Source organism: Mauremys reevesii, linkage group 25 (assembly GCF_016161935.1).
Source record: "Mauremys reevesii isolate NIE-2019 linkage group 25, ASM1616193v1, whole genome shotgun sequence".
Lineage (NCBI taxonomy): Eukaryota > Metazoa > Chordata > Testudines > Geoemydidae > Mauremys > Mauremys reevesii.
The window spans coordinates 10,055,225-10,065,480 of record NC_052647.1 but is presented as its reverse complement, the minus strand read 5'-3'; the positions used below and the strand labels follow the sequence as shown (position 1 = coordinate 10,065,480).

General features: G+C 60.9%; 1 protein-coding gene across 2 annotated transcripts in view; it reads left to right on the top strand.

The window, feature by feature from the left end:
• Positions 1–5,824: 5,824 nt before the first annotated feature.
• The window catches only part of ELAVL3 (ELAV like RNA binding protein 3), a 41,817-nt gene continuing 37,385 nt past the window's right edge, over positions 5,825–10,256 (top strand). For both annotated transcript variants that reach the window (XM_039514369.1, XM_039514368.1), the window contains exons 1-2: positions 5,825–5,865; positions 6,213–6,283. In XM_039514369.1, the coding sequence (XP_039370303.1) occupies positions 6,215–6,283 (69 nt within the window). In that variant the 5' untranslated portion in view covers positions 5,825–5,865; positions 6,213–6,214. The remainder of the gene's footprint in view (positions 5,866–6,212; positions 6,284–10,256) is intronic.

The window sequence follows — 10,256 nt, the reverse complement described above, 5'->3', positions numbered from 1 at the left end:
CCCTGCCCCTGCTCTGCTGCAGATCTGCATCAGCTGCAGCTCAGTGCATCCTCCTGCCCAGCACCGCATCCCCATGCGCTGCGCCCCTGCAGCGTCACCATCACCCGCCACCCTCCCAATGCCACCTCCCCGTGCAACCAGCCGGCGTCTCCTGGCAGCCTCTCGCCCTGAGCTGCTGCATCCGCCCCCCACCCCAGCAAGATACTGCAACCGCCTGCAAATCCGTATCCCCGTCAGGCCAGTGCTCCAGCCCCCCTGCAAAGCTGGTTCGCCCCCCAGCCAGGATAATGCGCCTCATGGCTCTGTCCGTCTCCCCCCGCCCCCCTCGTGCCCAGCCCCGGCTCTTGGCAGCAGAGCTGAGTGCTGCTGGCAGGCCTGGGCGCGCCGCGAGAGACATCGCTGCTAAAGGCCGGATCTGCTGACAAAGCCGAACGGGGAGGGCGTCTCCGCCCCATCCCCAGGCCGCGGCCAAGGCTCCCTGGGAGCAGGGCTGGGATTTGACGCAGCTCTGTGGCTTGCAGGGACCCATGGAGCAGATTTTTCCAGGCTTAATATGACGACTATGGTAGCAGACACCTGAGATTGCGTCCCCCCCCCACCCTTGTGCCGGGCGCTGCACCGACCCCCATCAAGGTCAGAGCCCCCCTCATGCCAGGCACTGCCCAGACCCTGACCACAATCACAACCCCCCCCCCTTGTGCCAGGTGCAGCCCAGACACACAGAGACCGTCCCAGTCCTGAAGGCCTTTGCGCCTCAGCGGACAAAGGCAGGATGGGGAAACTGAGTCCCAGAAGGGGCAGGGCCTCGCCCATGGTCAGGCAGAGGGGTCAGTGGAACAGCCAGGGATTGAACCCAGCTCCCCGGAGCCCCAGCCCAGGGCCTTAACCACCAGCCTTCGGAGGCACCAGGGGGGTGGCCTCGATGCAGGGGGTTGAGGCTGGTAGGGGCTGAGAGCTCCTGGCCTCTGTCCGGAGATGGTGCCCGGGCCCCTGTGCTGCATGGAGTGAGGTCGGGGGGCTCACTAGGGGGCGCTCTCCCCTGGCAGTCAGTGCTCACCCCGGTGCTCCCATGTGGACCCCTGGGGAACAAGCTGAGGCCCAACAAACTCGTGACATATGGGGGCCCTCGGAGGGGACGGCCTGGGTGGGACTCCCAGCCCCCTGCAAGGGGGCGGAAGGACTCTGTGAGTGGGGATGGGGAGGTTTGATTTAGGGGCGGGGTCAGGTAGGGGGATGGTTTCTGTGTTATATTTGGGGGATTAAGACTGAGTTTGGGGGGGGTTGCCGTGGGGAGGCTGTAGGATGGGGGGTTGGTTTGCAGCGGGTGGCCCCCCTCTTTCCCATCCCTATACTGGGGTTCTGCCCCCTCCCTCCCTTTCCCCTTGCTGCCATAGGGGGCCTCCCCCCCCCTCTAATCCAATCCACTCCCCCGCCCCCGGCCATCTGGCTCCCTGGCCCTGCAATCAGAGTCCCTTTGGGACCCCCCTCCTCCGGCCAGTCCCAGCACGTGGGCTGGGCGCTGCCAGGCCCCTTCCTCCCATGGGCCGTGGGGCTCGGCCTCCTCACCACATCCCCTCCCCCCGCCAGGATGGTGGCAGATGTGGGATCACTGGCTAATTGGTGGCATATGGTTCCTGCTCCTCACCCCTGCTCCTGGGGGCAGGAGAGCGGGGGCTGGGCTTGGCAGAGAGGAAAGGGGGAGATCAGTTTCAACCCCCCACCCTGCTCTAACCACCAGACCCCACTCCCCTCCATATCCAGGGGGAGAACCCAGGAGTCCTGGCTCCCAGCCCCCGCTGCTCTAACCACCAGACCCCACTCCCCTCCAGATCCAGGGGGAGAACCCAGGAGTCCTGGCTCCCAGCCCCCGCTGCTCTAACCACCAGACCCCACTCCCCTCCAGATCCAGGGAGAGAACCCAGGAATCCTGGCTCCCAGTCCCCCCTGCTCTAACCACCAGACCCCGCTCCCCTCCCAGGTCAAGTGAGAGAACCCAGGAGTCCTGGCTCCCAGCCCCCCTGCTCTAACCACCAGACACCGTTCCCCTCCCAGGCAGGAATCACTCTGTGGTGGGGGCTGGGTATGGGGCCTGGGGTCTTCTCTCCTCCCCTGCCCCAGGGGGTCTATTCACGGCAGGGAGAGTGCCGGGGGGAGGGGTTACCCCCCGAGTGGTTACCCCCCCCGCCGCTAGCTGTTGTTCCCCATGGGGGGGAGCTGACCCCTGGCGGGTTGACCCTGGCGGGTCGAGAGGCCAAACTGCCCCCCCATTGACCTCTATTCAAAGGTCATCTGAGGTCACTGGGGATATTGCAGCTGAAGCTCTGGAGAGTCCAGCCCCCTTGGAGAGCCAGGTGGGGGCTGGGAGCCGGAGTCCTGGGTTCTTTCCCCAGCTCTGGGAGGGGAGTGGGGACTAGTGGTTTGAGAGGGGGGCTGGGAGCCAGACTCCTGGGTTCTTTCCCCAGCTCTGGGAGGGGAGTGGGGACTAGTGGTTAGAGCAGAGAGGCTGGGAGCCAGGACTCCTGGGTTCTTTCCCCAACTCTGGGAGGGGAGTGGGGATTAGTGGTTAGAGGGGGGCTGGGAGCCGGACTCCTGGGTTCTTTCCCCAGCTCTGGGAAGGGAGTGAGGACTAGTGGTTAGAGTGGGGGGGCGGGGGACTGGGAGCCAGGACTCCTGGGTTCTTTCCCCAGCTCTGGGAGGGGAGGGGGGACTAGTGGTTAGAGTGGGGGCTGGGGTCTGGGAGCCAGGACTCCTGGGTTCTTTCCCATTGGCCCTGTCTCACCTCACTGCAGTGGTCCCCAGCGAGCGCTTTGATAGCGCGGGGACGAGCCGAGCGCGGTTCGGGTTTGCCCCGCACGCTCGGCCCTGTCGCCGCCCCTGGGCCCCGCCTTGGGACCGCGGACAGGGGCGGCTCCCCGGAGCTGTCTGTGGTGCTGAATTGGATCTGGTCTCAGAAAATGCTAAGGAGCCACCTTGGCTGTCTCCGGACTCCTGGGTTCTCTCCCCGCCCTGGCCCTGGGAGGGGAGTGGGGTATAGTGGTTAGAAGTGGGCGGTGGGGGGCTGGGAGCCAGGACTCCTGGGTTCTCTCCCGGCCCTGGCCCTGGGAGGGGAGTGGGGTCTAGTGGTTAGAAGTGAGTGGTGGGGGTCTGGGAGCCAGGACTCCTGGGTTCTCTCCCTGCCCCTGGCCCTGGGAGGGGAGTGGGATCTAGTGGTTGGAACTGGGGGGCGGGGACCTGGGAGCCAGGACTCCTGGGTTCTGGCCCTGGGAGGGGAGTGGTGTCTAGTGGTTAGGGCAGGGCACTCAGTGAACAAGGTAGGGAGATCCTCAGCCCAGTTGTTTTCTCTTTTAACACAATTCAGTGCCAGAGAAACTGACGGGTATTTAGCAGAGACATCACTGGGAGTCTCGGAGCCGCTGCTCCCCCCTGAGCCAGCCAGGACCCGCACGGGAGGATCTCTGCAGGCGCAGGAGTGCCATGGCCAGCGTGAGTGCACGGGCCTCGTGAGCGAGAGGCCATGCATGTGTCACTAGGAGTGTCTGTGCACCAGGTCCCCTTAGCTGCCAGTGCACGACTCCCACCCCTGCCTGGCCCATGGCTCCTCTGTGGATGGACGCAGCCGGTCCCCATGGCTTTGGGGACACCCCCGTCCCTCACCTCCTGACCTGGGGATGGCTGGTTTTGCTTCACCCTCCACCCAGATTGGAGCGTCCAGCATGCAGCCAAACACCGAGCAGGGCTGGGCCTGCCCCAGAGAGCTCCGCTGGGCCGGTTCTGTGTGGGGTGCAGGTCCTGGGCTAGACGGGCCGACTAGTGAGGTCTGGGTCAGCGCTCTGGGCAGGATACGAGACTAGACACTCTGGCAGTGCGATCCAATGTAGCCCCAATCTCCTCCTGGAGCTGGGAGTGGAACCCAGGAGTCCTGGCTCCAAGCCTCCCCCCCCCTCGCTCTAATCCCCAGAGCCCACTCTCCACCCAGAGCTGGAACAGGAGTCCTGAGTCCCACCCCCAATCTGCTCTCACCACTAGACACCACCCCCAATCCAGAACCAGAAATAGAACCTGGAGTCTTGACTCCCGGCCTTCCCCTGTTATAACCCACTAGGCCCTGCTCCCCTCCTGGAGCTGGGTTAGAACCCAGGAGTCCTGACGCCCAGCCCCCCTCCCCCGCTGTAACCCCCTAAGCCCACTCTCCACTCAGAGCCCAGAACAGAACCCAGAAGTCCTGATTCCCACCCACGTGCCCTGTAGGCCGAATCACCCCCCACCTCCCGCCGGTGTGACGAATCGAGCTGCCGCTTTCCAGGTGCCCTCATGGTCAGGTACCACCCCGGGTTCAGCAATAGGGTGGGCGAGTTCACCCTCCTCCTCCCGGGAGCAGCCTCTGTGGGTGCCCAGCCCCCAGCCTTGGCAGAGACCCCCATGAAACTAACCAGAAACCCGGGCAACTGACCAGCCTCTTTTCCTGCTCTGAGCTGGGAGGGTGGCTGGGGCCGTGGGGGTGCAGAGAGTGCCCCCTGCGGGGGTGCCACTGCCCCTGCTCTGGGGAGACACAGGGGCATCGGGCTGCGTTTCCCCAGCCTCGAATTCCCGAGCCCATCAAAGCGGGAGGCCAGGATCCTGCAAACACTTGTGCTCGCGTGAAACTTTTCTGCGGTGCGTCAGCGTCTGGGGCGCTTGTGAGGAGCGAGCTGAGAACACTGGCGGGGGGAGGCTACATGGAGGGAACAATGCATGGGCTGAGGGCGGGGGAGGGGGCAGGCTGGCAGGTGTCACGGGGGGCTGAGGGGGGGGGGTCAGAAGAGCGCAGCTGGGAGGCTTTTGCTCCCTGTCATTGTCCCTGCCACAATGTTGTGATTTCCATGGTGGGGCAGCGCTGAGTGATCCAGGCAGGACGACGCCCCAGCCCAGCCGCGGAGGGAGCAGGGAAGGGCCCCGCGTGGCTGGGGGGAGCACAGGGGATATTGGTCTCCGGGGAAGAGCCCCAAGGTCATCCCATCCCCGCCCCCAGCCCTTTCTGCTCCCCCACTGGGGCCTGTTACACACGTCTCAGCGCTGGGTATAAACAGCTGCCCCACCTCACCCCAGAGGCGGCTGCGTTTCAGCGCAGGGTGAGGTCTCCTTGTACAAACCGCTACTGTGCCCCGCCCCAGGGGTGGCTGCATCTCCGTGCCAGACAAGGGATTGCTGCCACCAGGGCCGGCTCCAGACCCCAGCGTGACAAGCACGTGCGTGGGGCGGTACTTGCCGGCAGGGGCGGCAGATTGGGGCAGCGGACCTGCCGCAGTCACGCCTGCGGGAGGTCCACCGGAGCCCCGGGACGACCGGACCTGCCGCAGGCATGACTGCGGATGGTTCGCTGGTCGCTCGGGTCGGCTGGACCAGCGAACCGCCCGCAGCTGCGGGAGGTCCAGCCGAGCCGCGCGGCTAGCGGACCCTCACCAGTCAAGCCCGCGGGAGGTCCACTGCTCCCGGGGCTCCGGGGCGCCTCCCGCGCATGACTGCTTGGGGTGGCGGAATATGTAGAGCCGCCCCTGGCTGCCACGCCCCACGCCCATGCCTGCTTTGCTCTAACCACTAGGCCAGGGGGTTTCAACCTGTGGGCCGCTGACGCCTGGGGGTCTGCAGACTATGTCTAAGATTTCCAAAGGGGGCCGCACCTCCATTCAAAATTTGTTAGGGGTCTGCAAATGAATAAAGGTTGAAAACCATTGCACTAGGCCTCACGCCCCCTCCCAGAGCTGGGGACGGAACCCAGGAGTCCTATCCCCCGCCTCTCCCTGCTCTAACCACTAGATGCAGCTTCCCATTAGAATGTGGACAGGTGGCAGGACGTAGCAGCATCTCCCTCGATACCCGCGACTGACAGTACGTGCCGCGGGCCAGGTTCTCCGGCAGCCAGCTCCCGGCCTGTCCCCCCTCGGCCCTTCCCTTTGCACGGCATCATCAAAATATCCGGCTCCTTTCTCTCTGCGAAGAACCTGACGGGAAGGGAGCCGCGTGTGCGCGTCGAGGGGGGTGTTGGTCAGTTTCGGTTCTTCGGCGTGGCGAGATTCCTTTTCTGCTTCCGGCTCTCCCTGGGTGGAAAATCGCAGGCCGGCTGGGCTATAAATCTCCGGCCGCGGCTACCAACCCGTTACCTAGCTATGCGTGCGTGTCTCTTGCTGGCTTTCCCCTGGGACTAATTTTCTCTCCTCTCTCACTCCTTCCATCAGCAATGGCGACGTTATTCAAAAGGAGCAGATGCCCGCAAGATGCAGAAAGATACCTGCTGAGCGCAAATGAGGTAGGGAACAAGGCACCGTCTCAGCTTAACCGAAACCAATCCTCTCGCCTCGGTTATTAGCAAACAGCCCCCCCCCCCGCCCTACCCGCTCCCACCGCCACCTCCTCCTCCTGCCCCCCAAATTGGTGGGTTTCGATGGAAACGGGGCCGGATGGGAGCTGGGGGATGGCGGAGCCGAGTCCGAAGCGGCTGCCGCACGCCCTCCCCGAGGCTGCATGCGGGGGGGTGTGTGTGTCTCTAGCCAGGGTGGTGACAGGTTTGCTGATGCTCGGTTCGGAAATCTAGCAGGCGACGGGAGGGCTTTTCTCCCTGCGTCGCGCTGCTTCTGCTCGAGCAAGACATTGCACTGATTTCCCTATAGACAGGGTGGGCAGGCCAGGATCCCGCCAGGGAAGGGGAGAAAAAGAGATGGGGCTAGAGGGGAAAGGAGGCATCCAGTCTGAGGCCAATGTGCATCCCCTGATTGTGCTGTGAGACCAGGGTAGGGGTCAAGGGTGGGGGCTGTGGGGGGTGAGCTGGGAGTCAGGACTCCTGGGTTCTATCCCCAGCTCTGGGAGGGGAGTGGGGTCTAGTGGTTAGAGCAAGAGGTGCTGGGAGCCAGGACTCCCGGGTTCTCTCCCTGCATTGGGGAGTGGAACTTTCTTTAGGGGTTAGAACAGGGGGAGATTAGGAGCTCAGCCTCCTGGGTTCTGTCCCAGCTCAGTGGGGGGCCGCAGGCATGTCCCTGCCTGTCTTGGTGCCTCAGTTTCCCCTGCTGTGAAATGGGGATAATACATGTCTCCCTTTCCAGAGCACCGTGTGACCCGCAGAATGTGGCTTTAGGCCAGGGCAGCTTTTCACTGGAGGCAAGGAGTGGTGGGCGTGTCGAACCTGGGACAAAGTGACTTTCACTGCAGTTATTTCTCTGGCACTGGGCTCCAGCACCATAGTATCTGGGCAGCTCACAAACATCTGCCTGGATGTATCGTTCGCCTCATGTTACAGATGGGGAAACTGAGGCATGGGAGGAGGAAGTGACTTGGTCAAGGTCACACAGGGAGTCGGTGGCAGAGCCAGGAATAAAACCCAGGAGTCCTGGCTCCCAACCTACCCTGTTCTAACCACTAGACCCCACTCCCCTCCCAGAGCTGGGTAACCCAGAAGTCCTGGCTCTGATGCAGCCCCAGAGAGTGGGGACTGGCTGTCTCAGGGAATTGGATATGGGGCCTGTCCTCTCTAGGAGGTGCAACCGCCAATCCAGACCTAGGGGAGTGGGGAATTGGATATGGGATGCATAAAGGATCCAGTTTCCAGGGTCCACCTTGTCAGTCCCCGTCCTTCAGTCATCCCCTGGGGATAATGACACAGTGACAGCCTCCCTTTCCCACACTGCAGTCTGTGTCCTATTGGTGACTCCAGCCTGAACCCTGGACCTCCCTGCTTCACCTGCCTGAGCCATTGGAGACTCCCCATTTGACACCAGCAGTATAGGCACTATGACACACAGCTGAGCTGCTCTGATTCCATCCTGGGCAGGTGCTGCCATTCAGGGCCTGCAGGCTCTTTGGATGGCCATGGGTGGGTGCCCTCCACCCCAGCTCCTCTGCAGCTCCTCTCTCCCCTCATGTTTCTGTTGCTTAAACTAGAAAGGATCTCCCTTTGCTGGCAGCAGTAGTTGGTCTTTTATCCAACCTCCCTGTGGGGCCAGACTAGGAGCAACATCGCTCCACTAGGTTCAGTGCTGGATGCAGCCTGCGTCCATCCCTCCCCATCGGGCCCATCCAGCCTGGACTGTCCCTCACTTGGCCCAGCACAATGGGGCCCATGGATTAGCCGCAGTCATTCCCCAGCATTTCAGTGGCTCAGGAACTGGGCGATGCCAGGGGGGCAAAGCGGAGACAGAGTGAAACTGGCACGTTTCAGAGCTAACGTCTAAACTGGAGTGAAGGCTGCGCCGAGCAAAGACTGGGAAACCAGGACTCCTGGGTTCTGTCCCCAGCTCTGCCACTGCCTCACTGGGTGACCTTTGGGCAAGTCCTCTCTGTGCCTCAGTTTCTCTGCCCCGCGGGATGGGGGTGAATCTTGCTGGTGGAGTAGAGTCTGCTGGCAGCATTTCCTGTAACTCCCTTTCCCTCGGGTGGTGGCCCCTGACCCAGACACCAGGAGACTCAATGGCCTGACGTGAAAGAGAGATTCTCTGTCTAGACCTGGTTCTATTACACACCCTGGCTGCGCCCCCCCCCTCTATCTATCTATCTATCTCCATACACCCCATCTATCTATCCCCCCACACCCCCTCTATCTATCTATCCCCACACACCCCCTCTATCTATCTATCCCCACACCCCTCTATCTATCTATCTATCCCCACACACCCCTCTATCTATCTATCTATCCCCACACCCCCCTCTATCTATCTATCTATCCCCATACACCCCATCTATCTATCTATCTATCTATCTATCCCCATCCACCCCCTCTATCTATCTATCCCCATACACCCCCATCTATCTATCCCCATACACCCCATCTATCTATCTATCTATCTATCTATCTATCTATCCCCCACACCCCTCTATCTATCTATCCCCCACACCCCTCTATCTATCTATCCCCACACACACCTCTATCTATCTATCCCCACACCCCTCTATCTATCTATCTATCTATCTATCTATCTATCTATCTATCTATCTATCTATCCCCATCCACCCCATCTATCTACCCACACCCCCTCTATCTATCTATCTATCTATCTATCTATCTATCTATCTATCTATCTATCTATCTATCCCCCCACACCCCCACTATATATCTATCTATCTATCTATATAACTATATATGTATCTATCTATCTATCCCCATACACCCCCATCTATCTATCCCCATACACCCCATCTATCTATCTATCTATCTATCTATCTATCTATCCCCATACACCCCATCTATCTATCTATCCCCATACACCCCCATCTATCTATCTATCTATCTATCTAACCCCACACCCCCTCTATCTATCTATCCCCCCACACCCCCTCTATCTATCTATCTATCTATCTATCTATCTATCCCCATCCACCCCCTCTATCTATCTATCTATCCATCTATCCCCATACCCCATCTATCTATCCCCATCCACCCCATCTATCTATCTATCCCCCCACACCCCCTCTATCTATCTATCTATCTATCTATCTATCTATCTATCTATCCCCATACACCCCCTCTATCTATCTATCTATCTATCCCCCCACACCCCCTCTATCTATCTATCTATCTATCTATCTATCTATCTATCTATCTAATCTCCTTCTCTCTAGATCTCTATCTATCCATCTCTAGCTATTTATATCTCTCTATATATATCTCCCGATCTCTCTCTCTCTCTCTGGCTTGTATCTGAAACATCCTCTTTCCCCTTCCCCCCTCCCCGGAGCTGAGGGGTCCCCCCCCAGGCGTCTGTGCACTTTGGGGGCTGGTAGCCGAACGGGGAGGGGCGGGGAAAGGGGGGCGGTACAGAGGTAGGATGGGGTCCGAGTGAATGCTGGGGGGAGCTGGGAGTGCAGTATGGGGAGGCGTGTGCACGAGCTGGGGTGGGGGCTGCTTGGGAGGGATGGATGTGCCATGGGGTGGGGGCTACGTGTACTATCGGGGGCTGTGTGCCATCGGGGTGGGGCTTCGTGTGCTACCCTGGGAGGCGCTCTGGGGTGTGTGCTATGGGGACTGTGTGTGCCATCGAGGGTTGGGGCTGCGTGTGCTACCCCTGGCGGGGGCGCTCTGGGGTGTGTGTTATCGGGGGCTTTGTGTGCCATGGGGTGAGGGCTGTGTGCTATCTGGGGTGCTGTGTGTGCCATTGGGAGGTGGGGCTGCGTGTGCTACCCTGGCGGGGCGCTCTGGGGTGTGTGTTATCGGGGGCTTTGTGTGCCATGGGGTGAGGGCTACGTGTGCTATCTGGGGTGCTGTGTGTGCCATTGGGAGGTGGGGCTGCGTGTGC